This window comes from Musa acuminata, chromosome BXJ3-3 (assembly GCF_036884655.1).
Source record: "Musa acuminata AAA Group cultivar baxijiao chromosome BXJ3-3, Cavendish_Baxijiao_AAA, whole genome shotgun sequence".
Lineage (NCBI taxonomy): Eukaryota > Viridiplantae > Streptophyta > Magnoliopsida > Zingiberales > Musaceae > Musa > Musa acuminata.
Genome location: NC_088351.1, coordinates 1,565,417 through 1,586,879, shown reverse-complemented (window position 1 = coordinate 1,586,879; position 21,463 = coordinate 1,565,417). Strand labels below are relative to the sequence as shown.

The 21,463-nt window shown below is 38.6% G+C and overlaps 3 protein-coding genes and 1 non-coding gene across 6 annotated transcripts; 2 read left to right on the top strand and 2 right to left on the bottom strand.

Moving 5' to 3' along the window:
- The first annotated feature begins 1,147 nt into the window (after nt 1–1,147).
- On the top strand, nt 1,148–7,573 carry LOC135633020 (ankyrin repeat protein SKIP35-like). 2 transcript variants are annotated; one of them, XM_065142029.1, is made up of 4 exons: nt 1,148–1,265; nt 1,691–2,676; nt 2,907–3,339; nt 6,385–7,573. In XM_065142029.1, exons 2-4 carry the CDS (start codon nt 2,048–2,050, stop codon nt 7,204–7,206), a joined length of 1,884 nt encoding a protein of 627 aa, XP_064998101.1. In that variant the 5' UTR covers nt 1,148–1,265; nt 1,691–2,047; the 3' UTR covers nt 7,207–7,573. The 2 variants fall into 2 exon arrangements, with proteins under 2 accessions (XP_064998101.1, XP_064998102.1); XM_065142030.1 differs by lacking the exon at nt 1,148–1,265 and adding an exon at nt 1,287–1,425.
- A 2,295-nt stretch (nt 7,574–9,868) lies between these two features.
- LOC103977092 (diacylglycerol kinase 2) lies at nt 9,869–16,461 on the bottom strand. Of its 2 annotated transcripts, none has more exons than XM_009392513.3 (8): nt 16,239–16,461; nt 14,146–15,357; nt 12,671–13,046; nt 12,494–12,570; nt 11,532–11,651; nt 11,286–11,450; nt 10,897–11,034; nt 9,869–10,468 (listed from the first exon to the last, which is right to left on the bottom strand). In XM_009392513.3, exons 2-8 carry the CDS (start codon nt 15,265–15,267, stop codon nt 10,316–10,318), a joined length of 2,151 nt encoding a protein of 716 aa, XP_009390788.2. In that variant the 5' UTR covers nt 15,268–15,357; nt 16,239–16,461; the 3' UTR covers nt 9,869–10,315. The 2 variants fall into 2 exon arrangements, with proteins under 2 accessions (XP_009390788.2, XP_009390787.2); XM_009392512.3 differs by having other exon boundaries at nt 16,194–16,335.
- A 748-nt stretch (nt 16,462–17,209) lies between these two features.
- Nucleotides 17,210–17,281, bottom strand: TRNAT-UGU (transfer RNA threonine (anticodon UGU)). The gene has a single exon. It is a non-coding gene; the product is annotated as a tRNA-Thr (tRNA).
- A 115-nt stretch (nt 17,282–17,396) lies between these two features.
- On the top strand, nt 17,397–21,031 carry LOC103977093 (uncharacterized). The gene is made up of 2 exons (XM_018824131.2): nt 17,397–17,548; nt 18,618–21,031. The coding sequence occupies exon 2, from the start codon at nt 18,693–18,695 to the stop codon at nt 20,553–20,555; it is 1,863 nt and encodes a 620-aa protein (XP_018679676.2). The 5' UTR covers nt 17,397–17,548; nt 18,618–18,692; the 3' UTR covers nt 20,556–21,031.
- Nucleotides 21,032–21,463: the final 432 nt, after the last annotated feature.

Below are 21,463 nucleotides of genomic sequence, written 5' to 3'. Positions count from 1 at the left end.
AGTGATTTAGGTAGATAAAATTATATTGTTTGTGATAATTGTTGAATGGATTGTGGTTAATTTCTCCAAGTACATCAATGAGCATAAGCCAAGCTTGACTCTGTCTGTGTTGTTTAATCTCAGCTTAGAGCTGTTTCTAGAGATCAAATCTGTGAGCAAGTCCAACTCATTTTATATAATACAGCCTAAGTTAAGCTAATTTCTATGCCAAGTTGAGTTTGAGCCTTTACCAAGTGGCTTTGTGGTGTTACTACTTTCACTCTCCCCCAAAAGAATTCCAATTAAATCCAAGATTAAGCCAACCATTTGTCCAATCTCCAAAAGGTCTAAAGACTGTGTAGATCTTAAATCCTTCAACTTCTCAAGTCCATTATATTGAAATCAGATGATCATGATAACTGTCTCAAAATCCTAATACTTAATTCTAAATATAATATGGATATCATGCATCAATATTTTTTTGTGTATAAAATTTCACTTGCATGCATAAAAATCTTCACAAGTGAAAGTAAACATGCATGAATTGAATAGTTGTACTTAATAGGGATAAACCAATAAAACCTTTTATTAAGATGCATGCATCTCTCTCTCTCTCTCTCTCTCTCTCTCTCTCTCTCTTAATGTAGCCAATTCAGCCAAGAAACCTTCTTTCAAGCATAGCCAAGCAAACCAATGTTGGTTGGGAGACTTTGTGGAGAAGGGAATGGATGGTTGTGGATGGAGGATGGCTTGATGAAAGAGAGAAAAAGTAAGAAGCAAAATCTAAATTTAGAGAGAGAGAGAGAGAGAGAGAGAGAGAGAGAGAACGAGAGTCTTCTAGGTGAGTGAGGTGAGCCACAGCCAACCTAAACAATTGGGGAGGTCCCCACCCTCCAAATAGATGTCTTGGGTGGTGGGATCTTATGTTGTAGTGACTCACACTTTCATGGGCTTTTATAAAAAGTGAACTAATAACATTTCTCACACATACAAACAACATCAATCATACTTCTCTCTCTTCTCTATCATTATCAGAGGAAAATTAAAAGAAAGAATATAACAAGATATGTATAATAAATATATATTATTTTCACTCCCCCATTCTCACTTTTATTGTTATTATTAGCTAATAAATATATATATAATTTTTTTTTTTTTCTGTCCACTTTCCCTCCTCCTCAGCTCTCATTTCGAGTGGTCACAAAATGGTATATAAAGAAAACAAAAGCTTTCTCTTTGCCTTCTTCTCCTCCTCCTCCTCGTTGTTCAGACTCATACTTTTAAAGGTTGCTCCTTTTGCCCCTCTTTCTCTCGGTTTCATGCATCTTTCTTCTTTTGTTCCATTATGAGTACCCCCTAAATCATTTTCTGCTGCGTCTGCCCCCTTTTCTCCCTCGTTCCTGCGTTAAAAATCGTTTTTTCTTTATTGGTTTTCCTTCCTCGCTGGTATGTTCTATCGTAGAAATCCTTTCTCGATTAGAATTTCCGGTTCTTTGGTGGTTGTGGTGAATTGGATCGTTGTTTCGGGCCCTGATTCCCCCCTTTTCTCCATCGATTCTTGGTTACCAATAGGTTTCTTGTTGGCTTTAGTTCTCGCTAGTATGGTCGCGGATTCTGTCGTCGTAAAGATTACTTTTTTAGGTTAATAGTTGCTGTGATGAATCGGATTCTTGTTTCAGGTCCTCACTTAATTTTGTATTCTTATTTTTAGGTGCCGTCTCAGATATGGGGAGTGTCTAGGGTTTGAAGAAGCTGCTGGTGCTGCCTGATCATCTACGTCTTTCTCTTTGTAGTTGATCCTGTTTCTGGTGGTTTTGTTTCGTTATTGACCGGAACGTGATTCATGGAAGGTGGAATTTGCGGTACTTAAAGGGGGATTTTGGTTCGGAAATTGTCCTTTTGGTTGTTTTCTTATAAGGCTTTGATTCGATGCTGCTGCTTATGGAAATGGTTGATGTGATCGAAAGAGCTGGATAGAGTGATTCGGTTGCAAATAGTTGGTTTTTTTGTTCAAAAGGGAGTAGATAATATTGTTAGTGTTGAAGAAACGGTGGGCGAGAATAAGATCATGGTTGAGGAGATGGATCTTGTGCATTTGGTGAAAGATAATCAAGCAGAGGATGTTTTGTGTTCGGAGATGGAAATAGATGAGAATGATGTTCTCAGTTGCATGAATGACCACCACAATGTCGGGAGTGAGAAGGGTGAGGGAAGCACCGTGGTCTTTTCGAGGGAGGCTCCTCTCCTGACAAAGGACGCTCTGATCTCAAAAGATTATGGCTGTGGCTCCAAGAAGATCAGATCAAGAGCCTCTGTTTTGATGGAGGAGTCTGAGGTCAGAAGTAAGGACAAATGGAAGCAAGAGAAGAAACTCAGTAGGCAGGACAGGATCGAGCTGGGCCACCTGTTTCAGAGAGTAGTGAGTTCCCAGGATTCAGAGCTAGCTGAGAACCTGATTCAGTTGGCAGATCCACAAACACTTAATGATATGCTGTGCATAGCATTGGATTCTATATGGTTCCTGACGAGTCGACAGGAACTGAATATTATTACTGGGCTTATCAAGAAGATTGTTGCCAATGGAGCGAATGAGTTCACGAGGGCAGCCCTCAGGACATCATTTCTGGCTTCATGTGTTTCTGCATGTCAAAGCAGAACAATGAGTTTGGCTGATACTGTGGGCATCATGGCCCAGAGGTAACGCTCCAAGTCTCCAACAATCCCGATTCCGATCCTTGGACATGAGTAGTTGTTCTTTGCAAAATCTCTTTCGATTGCTCATGGAAACTTCTGAAGAATTTGTGCATTTACATTGGTGGAATTTTTATTGTGGGTTGCTATTTTTCGTTCTCCTATAGTAGGAAACACTGTATTGTTGATGTTCCATGGATGATGAAATTTGTGTCCTCTTGATCCTTCTTTATCAGGTTGCATGAACGTCTACAAGAATGTCATAGTGATGAGGTTTTGAAGGCAGAAGCTGGTGCCAAGGTCCAGAAGTTCACAGAATGGGCTTTGAAGTGCATCGGAATTCATTGTCGTTGCCAGGAGAACAAGGGTAGAAGAAATCACAGCACAATTGTTGAAGTCCAACTTCAATTGTCAGCCTTTAAGACATTTTTGGATATTGCTGGCAACCATCTTTCCGGAAAGGATTTTACTGAGGCTTTTGATGCGGCATGCTTCCCTCTTACTCTCTTCTCTAGCTCATTTGAACCTGGTTGGGCATCTGGCACATCAGCAACTGCAATACAAGGATTATTGGGAATGCTTGTGGAAGGCGGGGCAGATAATGTAAACCAATGCTTTCTTGAAGCATCAAGATTTGGGAGTACAGAACTTGTACGGATATTACTACAGGTATCAATTTACTTCTAGAATGGAATTAAAGTGCATTTTCTTAAGATGCTTTAACTTCTATTGTAGCTATCTGTCACAAAGGGTGGAGGTGCTGTCGGGAAGATGCAGGAGAGGTGGAGAGCTCACAAGCAGCAGCTTTGTTGGGAAGAAGCAGAGAAAAGGGAGGGGAGGGGGGGGGGGGGGTTTGTGGGGATGGGCGTGAGCTCGAGGGCAGTGGCTAGGAGGGGGAGAGCGATGGAGGTGGAGGAGGGAACAGCATGCGAGGGGGCACGAGGAGTTGAGGACCGCGCAGCTTGGAGGGGGAGAGTGATGGAGAGATGGAGTGGAAGGGATAGAGAGAGGAAAGAGGAGAAGGTACCACCATTCACGAGAGGGGAGGCACTGGTGGGCTGCCTTACACACGAATGTTGGCCACTGGTCACCACCTTGCACATGTGCCAAGAAGAGGAGACCAACAACCTTGCACACACATTGGGAAGATGAGGAATAGGTTAAAGAAAGGGGTCTAAGTGGGTTAGGCAGGGGGGCGATTAAGTTAGATTATCTGGCTCTGTTGAATCGAGTCAATTAATTTGGGTTCAACTCAAGCTCAATCAAATCGATTTGGCCAAGGCGAGTGCCTAGGCCACTCGGTGGTTGGGCCGAAGCACATGCTTAAGTGGCACCCAATTAAAGGTGCTCACTCAAACCTGAATTGAGGCGCTCAGGCCTTGCCACGCTTGAGTGCCGAGGCAAGTGCCCAAGAAGTGCCTCTTGATTTCACTGGGATATGTTGAGAACTAGCTGATATTTTTCTATAAAGTAAAAATCTCATAGTAACTTCTTGATTTACAATTCTGCTTTATACCTAAGCCTGTGTTGACATTAAAAGGCTTGGACGATGATGATATAAAATGATGGTAATTTTATCAAGGTTTGCTACTTTATGTTAACGACCTGACCCTTAAAATAGGACACTTTATAGCCTGTTTTGCTCATAATGTTTGATTAATTCAATGCTTTTATAGCACCTAAAACAAGAAATTGGAGATGCATTTCTCCTGCTTAATGTTCTCCTCAGATTCACTCCCTTCCAGCCAGTCCTTTCTTTCTAGTTCCTCGTGGTTGGTAGTTATATTTGTTTCCTTTTTTGTCTACCTTTCTTGGTTGTCACATTTGTTGACAATCACCTTGGTTAAGGTGATGCAACATACATGTCTACTGACACGTGAAGGAACGTATCAACAATATGCGGGCAATTGAGCATGTGATACAATATTTGAGGAAATTGGAAGGCAGTGTTACAGAGCATGTTTGCACACTCTTCCACAAACAACTTTGACATGTCCCACTTACTGTGACACTGTGAATGTTCTGATCAGACAGGGACTAGCAAGTCTTGTTCCAGTATGAAAGGGTCATCAACTCTTGATCCTCATCAGAAAAGGGATCAGACTACTCTTGATCACCACTCCATAGGGATTGGCAAAGTACCTTCAGTTCTGGCTTTTAACATGTGGACAGCAACTAATTGTAAAGAGTATCGCAGTCCTTAGATGTTGCATAGTCTAATTAGGATTTGTATATTAGAATCCTACAAGTAAAAGGATCCTGCAAAACCCAAATTAAAACAGATCTTTAACTTTTCTGTGGTTCTAAGTATTTTTTTTCCAGTGTTGCTTGAAATTAATTTTCCGGAGTCCTTTCTCTTGAACTAGAGAAAGCCAGTTAGGAGAAGCAATTTCCATCACATTTTTTGTGCTATATGACCAAAGCATGGCATTTATGTCATGGTGCCACTCCCTAAATTATTTACAGACGTAGCGCCTTCATTGGTGTGAGAATGATATGAGCACACTAAACTTTTTGGCTTGCAGTGTTGGGAATATCATAGGTATCCCTTAAATATTTTGCAAATTGCAATATCCTTTATTTAAGTTTTCAAGGCAGCATATTCTCAATTAGCTATTTGAATTTTGTGATCATGGCTCAGAATTTTGTTCCTTGATCTTGTTTGTTCATAAACTTTGTTGTTTCATTGTGCTGAATTATGCTCTAACAATTGAAATAATATGCAAGAATATCTGCAGACACCTGTTCAAAGTAGGACTGTCATGGCTAAATGGTCCATATGAAATTGGAAGATGGTGCCTTTTATGTTAAATAGATGCTTATGATACCTGCACTCTTTGAAGTAGTTCAGCATATCATATTGATGAAACAGATGAAAGTAGGAAGTGCAGCCTAGACATGCACATGGACGAAGATAATAGTATTTTTCACAATTTCTTTTAATGACCAGTATAAAACAGGAGGACGACCAACATTCTCTAGCGCCTTCACTTCCTTTACATATTTTTCCAATTTTATTTTAGTTTATGTGTTTGTACTCTAGCTAGCATACATGAAAAGTTCTTGGCTTTTGGCTGGCTTATGTGCTTCTTGCTGTAACAGTGTTTTGATATAAGACATCCTTGTAAATATCTGTTGGCACATGACATTATTGAGCTAGCAGTGCTTTTCAATATTAGCATGCTGCTTAAGTTATTAAAATGTATATCACATTTTATGTTTTGGTTCTCCTGTATCATATAATTTGGTTGCATGATGATGGTTACTTATGTTTTAGTTGGTCAGGATTTTGATTGGAGGTGTAAAGGCATATTCTTCTGGTTGCAGATTCCTTCCTTTTCTTGAGGGATCCAACTGGCTCTAGTGAATCGCATAACCTTTAAGAGCTGATTCAGTTTATCAAAAAAACTTTCAAGTGTTTTCATAGAAGAGCTTCGTGCTTAATTGTGCTCAAAACATTTTTCAGTGACTCGCATTTATGCAATAGTTTTATGTGTTTTCTCTGTTATAATTGTAAATGGCACATCTACATCATATTCTGTCTTTGTCCATCTCTTTCTTTTACAGTCATTATCCATATCCTTCTTTTCATGTGCAATATCCACCATGGAAGAAAGTGTGCTTGATGATCCATTTAAAATATTAAGCAACAAATGCTTCTACATTGAGCAGTTTTATCATTAAGTAACAAATGCTTCTACTTTTTTCCCTCAGATTGCTCAAAGGAACAGCTTGGATGTTGATGTTGATCTTGCCCTGGGTTTTGCTTCTCACTACTCTAAAATTGGAACCATGGAGTGCTTGGTTGAAGAAGGGAATGCCGGGGCTTTCCTAGGTCCTTTGATGCGAGCTGCAGAGAGGGGCTGCATGCAGGTAGTTGAATGGTTTGTAACTCGGGGATGTAAGGACATGGAGCTATGCCTTGCCCTTACTGCTGCTGCCTCTAGCAGCCAGGTCGGTATTGCAGCTTACCTTCTACCACACATCCCGCAGCATGTCCTTGCTGCCCTCAGCATTGAGATCCTAAAAGCAGCAGGGGAAAGGAGCAGCGGGTCTCTAGATGGTGTTGTGTTCCTTCTTCGCAGCGACTTCCTTGGTGATCCTGCAGCAACATATGCTGTGGCTGACAACATGGCGAGGTCCAGTGATGAGTCTGTGGCATCTGACCTGAGAGCTTTTCTGAAGGAGCATTGGTCTGAGGCTGCTTTTGCTGAGGGCTTGCGTTTCGGGCAAGACCACTTTGTAAATATCATGAGGATTTTTAGAAGGGGCAGTTCACCCATCCATCTGAAAGACCTGCCGCAGCCCCTGGTGACGGCCATAGCATACCTTCCATTATATAGGGAGTGTCTGGAGGCTGGTGGGCAGCTGCTGCCGCAGAAACTAAGAGGGCAGCTTGTGGAGGCTGCTCATAGGGTCAGCGGAAGGCCTGTGAGCAAGAACAGCCAGACTAGAGAGCTAATGGCAATCTTGGAGCATCACCTGCCTACCTTCTTTCTGCAAGCTCCAACTGTCTCCCGTGCCGCATACAGGTAACTAAACTAGCCAGTAAGGCCTGGAATCAAGGAACATCAGAAGGCTTTGCTTTTAGCCCGTTAGCTATGGATATCCTGTTGCTCTTTTCTTGTCCTGTGCGAAGCGTAGAGAGTTGCATCGATGATTTCACCTGAGGATGTCTGAAACAATTTTAATGGTAGTAAGATGAGGAGGGTTTATATAGGAAGATTGTTCATCAGAGTAGGTTTGGGCTTGTGATATACCCAACCTTGTCCGGGCTGCATAGCTCCCGTTCTAAAATTTTCCATCGACCTAAGTTGAATGTGCTTTCTATAACCCCCATTGCAGTATGTACCAAGCCAAGTTGAATCTGCTGCTTATTACAATACTGCAGTATTAGTGTTTAGTATATTTTTGGGATGTCTCGTCATTTTATTTTTGACAGTTACAGCAGGTGTAGAATGTCATGCTGCTGCTGCTGCACAAGCTCTTAATTATAGGGTACAAGTCAAAATCATCCATCAGTGTTGGAGTCTATGGAAGAACACAGACACATTGGTACTTTGTTTGGTTCTATTCTCAGAAAAGAAAGATGATTAGAGTATGTATCCTAAACATTGGAGATAATGACCAACCAGGAATGAGAATACCTTTTTTCACGGAAATGAATTGGTTTGTCTTTTTGATCTATTGAGATAATGTAACTTAGGATTCCTAACACTTTTATGGTCATCTGAAACCCAACAAGGTTGATGTTGAGGTTTTAGAAGAGCGAGCGAGGGGAGATGGGGAGCTCATTGAAGGTTTTTGGGCCTCGTCGGGGGTGACGAAAGATGATGAGTCGAAACTCACGACGAAGGAAGCCATTGTCTCTACCATGGAGCGATGGTTGCCCGCTTGTAATATATCTAATCGGAGCACTTTTTTTTGCTACCTGTTTAGATACACTGACATGACTCACTACGTAGCAGATGATTGGTGGTGATGGAATCATCTTCCTCTGTCATAATCTAAGTCCGAAAGTTGAGATGTGATATCATGGTCGTGCCATCCCATGATGAGAATATATCAAAGTTTTAAAAATTATATATATATATATATATATATATAATTTATTAGAGTCTTTTACCTATTAAGATTTTGAATATATTAAAACTTTAAATATTATTCATCGTTATAGAAAATCATTTTAAGACGAGAACGATAATAGTCGATACAAATGATTCATCTGATATTATGTTCCTATAATTCTATATTATTTCTTTTTATCATGGTACATATAAAATGAATATGAATCTTGAGTTTATAATAATTCTATAATTAAATATTAGAATGAAACATAGTTTCATAGACTCTTTATATATGTTTACATTATTTTAGTGGTCATTCCATATTTATTATTTTAGTGGAGAAAAATATTTTATCAAATATGATAGGGGTGATAAATTTATTGTAGATTTTATGACTACGAAATTTTATATATGACTACGAACTTTTATCGTAGGACTTAGTGTGGTTAGACTCAATTACCAAATTATCGAATATACTTTGTGATATATCGTAGAAATTTCTTTTTTAAGAATAGTAAGTATTGTGATATAAAGTACTCGATGGTTAGAGAAAGTGTTAAAAAAAAATTAATATTAATTAAAAACTTGAGTTTTACTATATTGATTGCTAATCCATTCATTTAGAATTTACATGTGTTTAAAAGAATATATTCTTATGATTGAATTTATGAGCAACTCATAAAAGATATGATGATATATATTTGAGTAAACGTTATAGTTGACATTCTTATTTGCATATTTAAAGTTATTTAATTCTACTATCATATTCATATTTATATATGTATATATTATGATTGAATATATGTAATAAGATTATCTTAACAAGATAAATTATAGTGATCATTTTGGAATATATTAGGAAGGATTAACAGTATTATGAAACATAAAATGAATTATTACATCAGTGACATGCAACCGTTATGACTCGTATTGATAGTTAAACTTAATATGATATTATGTTTATTAGACTTATTGATATATTTTATAAAATTCATATTATGTATAAAATATCTTTTTTAAAAGTTTTAAAATCTAATTAAGTAAAATTGTTTTTAAATAAATTTTGATTTTATTTATTTTTATTTTAAATTTTTTATACCTTATTAATTTATGGTTCGAGTGGAAGAATGCTAGATTATGTGATCATATTTAATTAAATATGATATATTATAGATTTGATTGAATTTTGATTACGATTATCAATAAATAAAAAGAAAATTCAATTATGAAATGATTCCTTGCTAGACGATCTTCATAGGAATGAAACAATTAGTTATTAAAAGATGTATAAATCTTTTCTTATATCCTCTTTATCGTTCATAGTAATCATGTCCGATGATGATATACCTAATAAATATCCTCTTTATCGTTCATAGTAACAAGAAGAGAAGAGAATGAGAGTCTAATTCTCTTTACATATTAATATCGTTATATTTTTGGGCTCCGATGATGATATACCTAATAAATATTTTCTAAATAATATCAAAAGATATTCATCATAAATTTAACACATCACTATTTGATATTAAATTTTTTCATATAATAATAATATAATTATAATTTTTATACAGAAGGATATCGTGTTAACTCTGGATTATCTTCTCCAATTAAATATAATTCTTTCTCTTAAACATAGGATACGGCAACAACCACCCACAGCCAATACAAGAAAAGAAAAGAACACAACACAGAAGTAATATTCCCAACAATTTGAGGTCGTAAAAAAAATATGCACTTCTTTTTTTCTTTCTATATATCCAACTCATATGATGTCTCTCTGATTACAAAATTTGGCATCTTTCAACTTCGTCACTCCCATCAAGTAAAACTCTACAAACTCTGAAATGAAATGAATTTACATCATTCTCTTCGTAGGTTTTTTTTTTTCTCTGAACTATGTGGCCGACAAGTGTAAGAAAGGGTTGTAGAAGGAAATTTTCACACGGCAAGTGCAAAACCTTCTCAAAGTGCACATCCTTCAAGCAGAAGTATCTTCATATGTCAGAAAGATAAAACGTTTTCTCGATCTCCTATATCATTAACAACAAGCTGATATGAGAGAGTCGATTTATGGTGGGTCAGGAGGATAGCCGAAGTGCCATTTGCTGGAGAAGCAATCTCTTCTGGGCACTGTTGATAAGGCCGCTGCATTCAGCATTTACAAGCACTTCTGTCATTATAGCTGCAGCATGCCCAGTAGGCTCCTCAGACGCCCTCCTCAACATGAACACCTGTAACAGCAGTTAATTGCTTCGTTTTATATAAAATTGATCAGTAAATACTCAGATCAATTGCAACTAAATGTTTCCAAGATACACTGGAACTGGAATAACAGTTAAGAAAGACCTACGGATCAGTTTGATAGCTCCGTTTATAATCATATATATTATCTAGTGTTTGCTGTTTTCAATTACCAGCTTGATGGAGACAAGTATTACCACAATTGCACTCTCAAATTGGAAAGCAACAAAGATTCTAATGCGTAAGGGTTACACAAGATGGAAAAAAGTCTCCCATTCACAAAAGGAATGACACATCTTAATAGGAAAAACCAAAGGACTAGCTAATAATATGAGACTCCACATGGTATACATTTTTCCAAGTTTACTGTTAGATATATTATCAACAGGCTGAAGGTATACATGAGAAGAAAAACTACCTGGCCATGATGCGTTATTTCAAGGCAACCAGGTTGCTGGATCCATGGTTCTCCATCGATCTGAACAGGAAATGGACTGTGGACGTGTAACCTTATTACTTTTCCTTGGGCCAACCTTTGGGCCTGCGAAAGTCCGACCTGTTTACCACTGAACAGGTCAAATTTGTTGATGATAACCTATAAAAAATGTTTGTCTGCATGTATGCTTAGATAAAATATAAACCTAATAAATTTCTACAACGCTTCTCTTTCCTGTAGCAAAAAGACAGCTGTTTGAAATTAAAAAGAGGAGAAATATTATGTGACATTTAGTTTTCTCCAAATTTACTTAGGAGTTGCACCTAAAAAAGAACATTAGTTTCTTGTAATCAGAAGAGAAGGAATAAAACCTGAAGTTTCCCAAGGTGCCAAGTCCCGGATATGCATACAACTTCAAGTGTCTTATCATGCATTGATTGCATGTCAAAATCATCATCATGCTCGTAGTCATTTTGCCAAAGGTCCACTCCTCCCATGTAGCTACTGATATTTAACACAAGCACACCTTCCGCATCCTGGGTAAAAATATATATAAAATAAGACAGACTCTAAAAGATGATTGTATGGACAGCTAGCAAACAGGAGTATGATTTAACCTCTGGGATTTCAACCTCGTGACCATCGACTTCAAGCTTAACTTGCCATGGTAAATCAGCACAAGCTCTGTCCATGATGTCTTTGGCGCCTTCTTTGGCATATCGCAATTTGTTCACAAACTGTAGAATAGGTTATTGCTCAGATATGGAATAGCATATTTTAGTAGCATAATTAGATACTGGCCACAGGTTATATAACGAAATAGGCCATTTCAAGAAATTCCATTGAAAAGCACACAGCTCACCATAAGAAAATCTTTCTTCTTCCTCTTAATTATGCTCTTTCAACTGGAAGGCTAAGCACGAGTTTATACTGCAAGTGCTCAAACAATACCCTACGGTTTTCATGGCATAATCCCCTCTTTGTTCTCACCTCTATATGCATAGAACCCAAAAATAAAGTGTAGATTATCACTTTATGAGCAGAAGACAAATGATTTTAATCTTTCACAGTGACATGTCTTGACACAAAAGCTGATCTAGTATACAGGGAATCTGTCTGTTAAGGTGAAATAGACACTAGCTCCAACTCAAAAAGAACTCCTACATGCAATGTCAACACAGTCAGGAGCTATGGTTCTGGGATGTCATCTATCATTTGGTTGGCAACAAAAGAAAGAAGACCTATTGATTTGTCAGATGTATTCTTTAAACATAAAGGTACTGTCTCGTACTTGAAAAAGCATTGTAAATTTGTAACTATGATAAAGCCATGCCTTGATCAGAAAGAGCAGATACAGTTGCTCATTGGAAAACAAGAAAAGAAGAGAAGAAGAGGAAGAAACTAGAGTTCATTACTAAAGGAGTCTTCTGTTTCAAACAGGTGATTTTGTTGGTATTAGACAAATATAACACTGAAGCAAAGTCAAGCAGTAAAATGATAAACCCCCCATAGAAACATTATTAGACAAAATTAGAAAAATAGAGTACCCCAATATATCTGAAGTAAACTATTGAATTACCTGGCTATAGAACTTGTCGGGTCTTTCTTCCCGAGTCATGTGAAAGTCATATGCTACCTTTGCATCACACCCAATGCCTATTTGAGAAGGGTAGAAGGGGATGCAGATAAGAGTTCAATATGCTTTAGAGTAAACTCAAGTGCTGATAGAAGCGGCCAGCAGTGTAAGCAAAAATACCTAAATAGTTTGTCATAAACTTTGTTTGCTTTGCATTTTCACTTTGCTCCGAATTGTGTTCATTAATTGTGACACTCCAACGATCTAGCATCGTAACTGCTGCATGGTCAATATGTTGAAGAAGAGCTCTCAAACCACCTTGTCCTTCAACTGAAGAAAAGCCTCCTCCCCATTGTAAAACTCGGGACAAGTCATTCCCTGTGCCAAGGGGAAGTATTGCAACAGGAGGTGGAGATTCAAAGTTTTCCTTCTCAATTGCATCGAGAACCCAGGCTACAGTACCATCTCCACCACAGACAAGAATCCTAAAGTATTGGATATTACGGAACAACTTTAATCCAACTTCAGGTCCCTGTGTAGCACTTAATTCAAAGACCTGAAAAGGTAAATTTTATAATCAGCAAAATTTTAATTCAAATACTCATTGGACTATATATACTAATTCAAGTTAGGAAGAACTATAACAGTATGCTCAAAAGACTAGAACAAATATACATACGATGGATAAAATCTTATAAATGAGTATTTGATTCAAACAACTTTAAATTGGCCAACATATAAAATATGAGTGTCCATGAGTAATTAGAATAAAAAAGAATATTTATCCGCTTATATCCACTACAAAAAAATGCCTTGTTCTAAAAAGTGACTGTAGTGATTTCTGCTGTGGTAGCAATGGTGGCTTATGAACTTGGTATGTATGTAGCAATGTCGTAATGTTATTTGATCTTATAGCTACCAGCCTACTATAATAGGCCATGGCAGACCAGCAGCTCTTGTATTGACCATTATGCTACAAATTCTAGCATGTGCTTCAAGTCCAATAGCCATTTTTTTTTCCAATAGTCATTTTAATATAAGATTGATATAGACCAATATCATGATAAAATGATTTACACTTTATATTTGACCTATTGTCAAGTCCTATTTACCTGGCAAAAGATGATTGTGAAACATCTATCCCAATCCTACCATATGCACTAGTCCACAATGTTTCTCTCCTCCATGTGCTCTCCCTTGCCTGCAGTCTCTCTAGTTCCCTTGTCCACACTATTTCTCGCCCACTCACTCTCATGCAGAATCTACAAGTGGATATCATGTTAAGTTTTGATATTTTGATGTCATATAACATATCTATAATCTATTTTCTGGGGAACTTGTGTCCTCAACTTTATATGAACCTTTCATATTTGGATCTTTGCTATGATAAATTTGGGTTTATATTATTGGATCATTTTGTGCTTGTAGTGCCTAATGTCTGCTATCCTACATGAAGACCCTTAAACATAATGTGCTTGCTGCACACAATTTGTAACAATAGGTAGAACAAAAAATTAAGAGCATAAAACAGGAAAACAAACTCATAAACAGGGCATAAATGCTCGCACTAAAATATCACTGACCCAATTAAAATCATATGGTGAATGGAGAGAAAATATATATTATGACCAAAAAGCAACATAAAGGACACTGACCTGTACAGGATTTAATAACATGTTCAATCTCCTCCTCAGAGAAGTTCCATTCTGAGCTCCACTCTTGCCGTTAATAAAAACAAGAAGTGGCCTAGCATCTTGTGGCAGATCCACCAGATTATAGTAGTCTATTCCATTAGCAGCAACAGTTTCCTTGTTTTTCTGGTGGTGACCATTTCTAGTGATTCTAAAACTTGCCAATGTACTGTTGTTCTTTTCATTAGATTTGCTCCATCCAGCAAGACTTCTAAGCATTGGTTCAAGTAACAAGTTTTCCTCCACCGCATTCTGCAATTTATTAATAGAAACTCCAAAGGAAGCTGAATGATTGCTCCCATATTTACTTCGGTTCCGTCGCCGCCTCATGCGACCCTTCACTGATGAAGCAATGATCTCTTCCTTGATAGAATTCAACATGCCACTATTTCCCTGTTTTCCACCCATTTCTTTCACAGAAAGAGGAGAAAGGATAAGCCTTCTAAGAGGGCCCAGATCACAAACATTACCAGTCTCTTTTAGTAACTTGGCATGACAATCGACATGTATAAGACACTGACACCACAAGCAGCGCCATACAGGAGAAGCACCAAGGAAAGGTATACCACAGGGTTCATCACAGTAATAACAAAAACAGGACAGCTCAGAGTTCTCATCCAAATCCACCCATCTCTCTGACCAATGATGCAGCAAGCGAGATGCACCAGCTTGTGCTACATGTTTGCAGTCATTTGTGGCATACCCAGAACAATGAAAATGAGCTGCAACACCACAAACAGAGCACCGGTGGATGGGAACATCACATGTCCTATCGTCTCCAAAAGTTTGTGGGGATACGAATGAATATAAACAGACACAACATGCAGATGGTTGACCACTATGAGAATTGTCTTCTGTCCATACATGGGGAGATGTTGGACATTTTAGATTTTCCCATGCTTTCTTTTTTTCTCTAGCTGCAGCTTTAACCCAGTTCAGCGATGCCTGCCTCTGAAACTTCAGGAATGCATAAACAACAGCTAGAAGTGCAAATGATCCAGCAGTGATAAGCCAGACAAAAATCCCAAATCCTGAAACCCCGGTCTCAGTAGCCATTCTTAGAAGTGTAGAACCCACATCCATCATTATTAGCCTCAGTTGCTCCACTCATCAGGTCATAGTCAAAAGAGGGAAATAACTCTAGCAAGAAAAAGGTTTCTGAAGATCCAAGAAAACCTGTAAAAGAGAACCCAATCACCACTGAGAATTTTAATTAAAGTACAAAAATACCATTACTCCTTCCAAAAACAATTAAGTTCAATGAACTGCCAGATGAACATAAGATAACAAGATTCATTTAGATCAAGACATGTAAAAGATTTTGTTGTTGCTGTTCAATGGCATCACCAAAAAACATCCAGAAGTGGCATATTACTGTAATATGATGCACTCTGACCTACTGTAAGAAAACTTTAATTCACTAAGACAACGATAGTAAAGAAAATTATACACCAGCATGGAGAAGAAACTTAACAAAATTCAATGTCTATACTTGCACCCTTAAAACATATATGGTTGCTTAACATATATAATAGAAAATGATGGTGAAATAGCCGGACTAGTGGTTAAAAGGTCCAAACTTCCAGGAACTTGTGTAGTTCTTAAAGATTTGGGTTTCCAGACAACGTCGAAGGCGGATAACTTTTGCCGTAATTCCGACAGGCAGATCAATTTTAAGCTAACGAAGCTTAATGTAAGCAATTTCATGTAAAAAGACTTCCGCCCTGAGACGCTTAATCACGAGAAAAATCACAGAAACGACAAGTAACTCAGAAGCCCAAATTGATACAGAATAGCACTGATCAACAACGGATCCCCAAGGAAACCAATCTAAATCCAACAGAAAGAACAAAAATCCCAAACGAGATTCAAGAATCATGAAGCCAATTGCACAACCCGACACCACGGCTGCAAATCCCTCTTAAGATCGGGACCCTTGTAAGCTCAAATCGAGAAAGAATGAGGAAAGTGAAAAGGGAAAAGGAAAACCCTATCGGTCGATCCCACATTACCGGAAATACAAACTGCAAACGAAGAGGAAGAGATGAGATACGTACGACCAAAAACCAAATCCAAACCCCGCAATTCTTCTCCTTTTATACGATTTATCGGTCGAATCTGTCTTGGAGGCGAAGCAAAGGAGAAGAAGAGGAGGAGAGGGAAAGAGAGGTGGCGAGGGAACCCGCAACGGGAGGAAAGCGGGGTGGCCATCGAGGCCGACGACTGCTTTATATCATCATCGCACCACATTGCATTCGATGTGCGCGTACAGCGTGCTCGGGACGTTTGCGTCCTTTTTCTTAACGGGTCAAGCGGGGTCGGCGACTCCGTAAAAGAAAGCAGCGGATGGTCTTTTCGGAGAGTCCTCCTTCTGTTGTTTTCCCGAGCTTGATCGAACCAACCCGAGTAATTTTCTCGGGTGACGTGGTCGTCTGAAAGAGCCTGAGCTGGCTCGTGCCGTGTAGTTATAGCTGGCACATGAGAGTACATGTCAACCCGGGAATATTCCCGGGGTGATTCAGTCACGAAATAGTGGAAAGCGTGCCTTGATAACTCCGCTACGGTTCAATGAGAGAACCGTAACAGACTCGGTCACAACGCAGTAGAAAAGATGCCCTGATAACTATGTATATAAACATAGTTATTCCTATTATTACTATCTAAGATGTGCGTCATTTGATTTAGATTTTGACTCTCCGATTCTTAATGCGGTCTCATCGCGAGCGAATTCATTGTGAGATTTCACTTATGAATTCGGAAAATGATGGAAACTGATATGAACTTGAGATCCCATTACTCGCTGATGTTGAATCGAGACAATATATATTATTTATAGTTGAGATCCAATTCCGTGTTTACTAACTAAGCCATAGCTGATGGGGACTGTTCGCGATGGGTCTGAGCTGCCGCTACCAAAACCAAGTCATGCATCCAACACTCGAACATACAAATGACATCTTCCCCACACTGCAGTAGAGTGGGAAAGATAATATTAGATTTAATATCAAAAAGCTGCTAATAATATTATTGCCCTCACGCAGGATCGAACTACGGACCTTCAGTTTACAAGACTGACGCTCTACCACTGAGCTATAAGGGCTATTGGTAATAGTTGTTGTAAAGTAAATACTTAAATAAAATAATTTGATAGTGGGTCGGACCTGATGGATGATTCATACCCGACCTGTTCATTGCCGGTTTAAGGAGGAATCGCCGAACCATCGTGAAAGCCTTCGCCTCGGAGAAGAACGCCTTTCTCTTCCTCCTTCGACGGCGTCGATCGGATCCGATCAAAACCCTATTTGCCGATAGATTCGACGTCGCCGGCGTGATTCATTGTCCAGCCCCTGGTCTCTGATGCTTAATAGTATGATCTCTGTTCTCTTGAGTCGAATTCAATCTTTTTCTAGTGATATTTCGTGTTCCGTGGTTATCTTGTTTCATCGCGTAACATTTTGTGGTATCGTTGTTTGTCTAATGCCTTTCTTATATCTTTCCTTTGCTGTTTGGATCCGAGCGTAATCCGATTGGCAAGTATTGGTCAGTGTTTGATTCATTAGGCTTAAAAGTTCTCCCCTTTTTCTTGTCTCCTAACCCTTCCTACGTGTAGGAGTTACAGCGTTCTTCTACTGGGTTTTCTTTCAGCAGTAGTTTTCTGATTGGACATGAACCTAAATTTTGTTTCAAGCTTCGCCCAATTCCATCCCTTCTGTGTCACGTAGAAACAGAACCTAAGGCCAAGTGTTTAACAAGATAATGTCTTCCATCTGTCTCAGTTGGGTTGATTACTTGTTCTCAATGGTTTTAAACCACTACCTTTTTTTTTTTATCAGGTTTTTGTTATCCCGTAGTTTATTCATTGATGTTTAAATTTCACCTTTTTTTTTTTTTCTTGCTGTAAATTGTTTAACATGAAGGTATGAGACTGATCCTAGTGTTTAGATTCAACACTGATATTTGCTAATACCATGTTCTTAGTCGCATCGATTTGGCAAACATAAATATAATTTATGGTTCAGAAGTGGATATTCTCTTACAAAAAGGAAATGAATATGGACGTAAAGAGAGGGAACTTTGATGCCACAGAACCTTGCTCACTTGTTACGAGGTTGATCTGTGTTAGAATGATAAAATTATCTTTGCCTACAGGCGTAAGGCTGCATATTGACCCTTCACAGGGTAACATTGACAAGAGTCACATGCATTGGGCTGTCTATGTAGATGAGCCAGTAGCAATTTTTATAACATTATAAAGAAATGCTAATATTTGATCTATATGTGAGCTATGTTCATACCATGATTGACATACACTTATCCTTACATTTAGTTTGAAGACGTTGTGTCATATTTTTTCATCTCATGTGATGGTCAATGAAGTATGGTTGGAATGATGTTGCAATTTAATTGATTTATTCGTGGATTTAATTCTTTTGCAGGCTTTTTGCTGAAAATGTCACTTTCCAGTTTAGTGGTTTGAGAATTCTGTAATTTATGATGTTCCTCACAATCACATGGCATCAGCAATATTCTCCTATTTGCAAAATCTCTGGCCATTTTCGATATTTAAAGCTGATGATTTGAGAATTTCAGCCCAACTAGTTTGCAAGCTTTCGATCCCAGATAAAACAAAGCAGTTTGTTTTTGCTCTCCGTGAACCAGACTCTGACTCGATAGTGTATATATTAGCTGCTCAGAACCTATCACTGCAATCTGCCTTGGATGCAGAGTATCTGATCAAAGAAGTTCAGCCGAAAGTTGTGGTTGCTCAGATTTCTCCGTCAGTATTGGCTGATATCCGAACAGAGGAGAAGTGCTTAAAAAATGATCGAGTAGACAATGTGCCAACTTCATCATTTGGGGTGCTTAAAAGATGTTTCATAGAAAAAATCAACAAAGATCATTATGAAAGTTTTGCTGGGTGTCAGGTCTTACAAGAGATATTTGGAGTTGGGTTTTATGGCCATTTCTTGGCTGCAAAGAGAGCTGCAGAAGACACAGATTCACATTTTATATTACTTGAGTCACCATATGACAAAGGATATGCTGGAACTAATCAAGACAATGATAAAGATGGAGGTCAGGGCTCAGGGTTGCACATACAAACAAGTGGCTTGCTTCCTGGAAAAGTTACTTCAGCTCTCTGCTCAAGTTCGAAAAGAATCTGTGTAGATGACACACTTAAGTCAGAGATGATTAAGTCAGTGATTCCATTTCTTGATCTAATAATCTCAAAAGAAGTTCAACCTGACCCAAAATCCAAAGTGGTACCTGTAAAAGATGAGCCAAATTTTAATTATAAAGTGCCTCTGTTTGCACAATCTTTTTATCCTTTACTCACAGATCTACATGACATATTCATTGAACTTCCATCAATCGGAAAAGCTCTGGTTTCTGTTCAGAGAATGCTTGCTGATATCAACGATGGAAAGCCAGTTAATACTCAAACTTTATCCAGTGTATATATTTTCAGGATTGCAGTCGAGGGTTTAAGGATAGCTTTAAACAATTCTGCCCGTTTTCCGATGGAAAGAACAAAAAAAAGCAACTCAACAGAAATAGAGTTTTTTGAGCTCCCTTCTGAAGAGAAATCCCATGTTCTTTTTGTGCAAGCTCTTAGGAGCCAAGCAAAGAAGTTTGGATCTGTGGTGGCCATAGTTGATGCGGGTTGCTTGGCTGGTCTCAGGAGGCACTGGAATACATCTGTACCCCTCAATGTTGCAGAGTCAACTGATACATGTTTTACGAAATATCATGATGATGATCCTGATGCAAATGATGAAAAGGTAGTTGAGAACATGAAAAGAAAGGGCCTTTTAGCAGAAAGGCCTGTGGTAACAATTGGCGCAGGAGCTACAGCAGTTCTTGGTGCATCATCACTATCAAAAGTTGTTCCTGCATCTACAATTGTTAAGCTTGCAACATACAAAATTCCTGCTATTTTGAAACTCAGCTTGGCACAGTTGCAAAGGACAGCTACTATTGGACTTGGTAATATCCTTGGCTCATCACATTTTCTTACACATGGGCTTACAAGTGCTGGAGCCAAGACCTCCACCTTGAAGTTCACAGCATCAGCTGAAAAAATTCGTGCTATGACACACACTATGATAGCATCAGCTGAGAGAACAAGCTTGTTGGCTATGAGGACATCATTCTACGAGATTATGAGGAGGAGGGGTGTCCGGCCAGTGAGGTTTGCGTCATTGGCTACCTTCGGTAGCAGCATGGTTGCTTGCTCTGCACTTCTGGCTTATGGAGATGGGATTGAGTGTGCTGCTGAGGCATTGCCCTCTATTCCGATGATTGCGTCATTGGGTCGTGGGCTTCAGAGTTTGCACCAAGCATCCCAGGCAGTGAGAGAGGCATGGTACTAAGATACGGGAAGCTTTCCAGTCTCTGATGTACAATTTGAGAAAATGAGAGCACAGAAAAGAAGGATTGATATCTCTTGGTTACCTGTGGCCACTGTTTTAGATCTTTCAAATAACTGCAGCTTTTATATTGCCCTGTGCCATGTCTTCAGTTGTGGTTAGCCCCATCGCAAAGAAACTGCAGATTGAGATTTTAGGCACCTAGCTGCTTATGGAATTCCGGACAGCACATTTTGTTCTGTAGCAATCCAATTTATTTACATTTGGGTAACTGATCTTTCGGGCCTCATCACATGCTAGAGATTGGAATGGAAAAGCTTGGATTTATATCCGCTTGTATATAGTTTTTTTTTTCCTTCTTAGTTTCTTGGATTTCTTTTTTTTGTGTTGTTGCTTTAAGATTGTCGTGTGGCTGTTTGACATGGAAAAATGATCTTAGAATTGCATTGACATCTAATAAATACATTACTATTTTCTAATGGATAGTCTACTTTATTAATTTGTGAATCCGTGGTCTTAGTGTTGAGAGATGGCTTATCTAGTTCTCATAATTGTGGAAGAGGTATGGGTTAGGTTGACTAGAATATGCTCCAATTTTATGTAGGTCGTGTGTGTGGATTTTTGTTTTCTTTTTTCCCTCCCAGTTATGAGAAGCAAAAGGCCTGATCAACATGTTTAGCTAACACTTCTGGGGCCTTGGTGTTATTTGCAGTTGTCCTTAAGAGTTCTGTGCATCAACAGCAAGTATGATGGAGAAGCAATTCCACTTTCTTTTCCACTCCAACCAAATTGAGAGCTTCCAAGTTATTTTGTTTTGGAGGAGGGACTCCTTTTGATTCCTGTTCTGCGGGAGATGTGTGTGTTGTGGGATCATGTCATTTTTTCTCTCAATTGGACGATACATCAAATCA

Coding starts and splice junctions, on each gene's coding strand:
- LOC103977092 (XM_009392513.3), bottom strand. CDS start 15,267: ATGATGGATGTGGGTTCTACACTTCTAAGAATGGCTACTGAGACCGGG. Junction 11,451..11,531: donor ACGAGGTTGAAATCCCAGAG/GTTAAATCATAC, acceptor ATTTTTACCCAG/GATGCGGAAGGTGTGCTTGT. Junction 11,035..11,285: donor GGCACCTTGGGAAACTTCAG/GTTTTATTCCTT, acceptor AGTGGTAAACAG/GTCGGACTTTCGCAGGCCCA.
- LOC135633020 (XM_065142029.1), top strand. CDS start 2,048: ATGGTTGAGGAGATGGATCTTGTGCATTTGGTGAAAGATAATCAAGCA. Junction 2,677..2,906: donor GTGGGCATCATGGCCCAGAG/GTAACGCTCCAA, acceptor CTTCTTTATCAG/GTTGCATGAACGTCTACAAG. Junction 3,340..6,384: donor TTGTACGGATATTACTACAG/GTATCAATTTAC, acceptor TTTTTCCCTCAG/ATTGCTCAAAGGAACAGCTT.
- LOC103977093 (XM_018824131.2), top strand. CDS start 18,693: ATGGCATCAGCAATATTCTCCTATTTGCAAAATCTCTGGCCATTTTCG.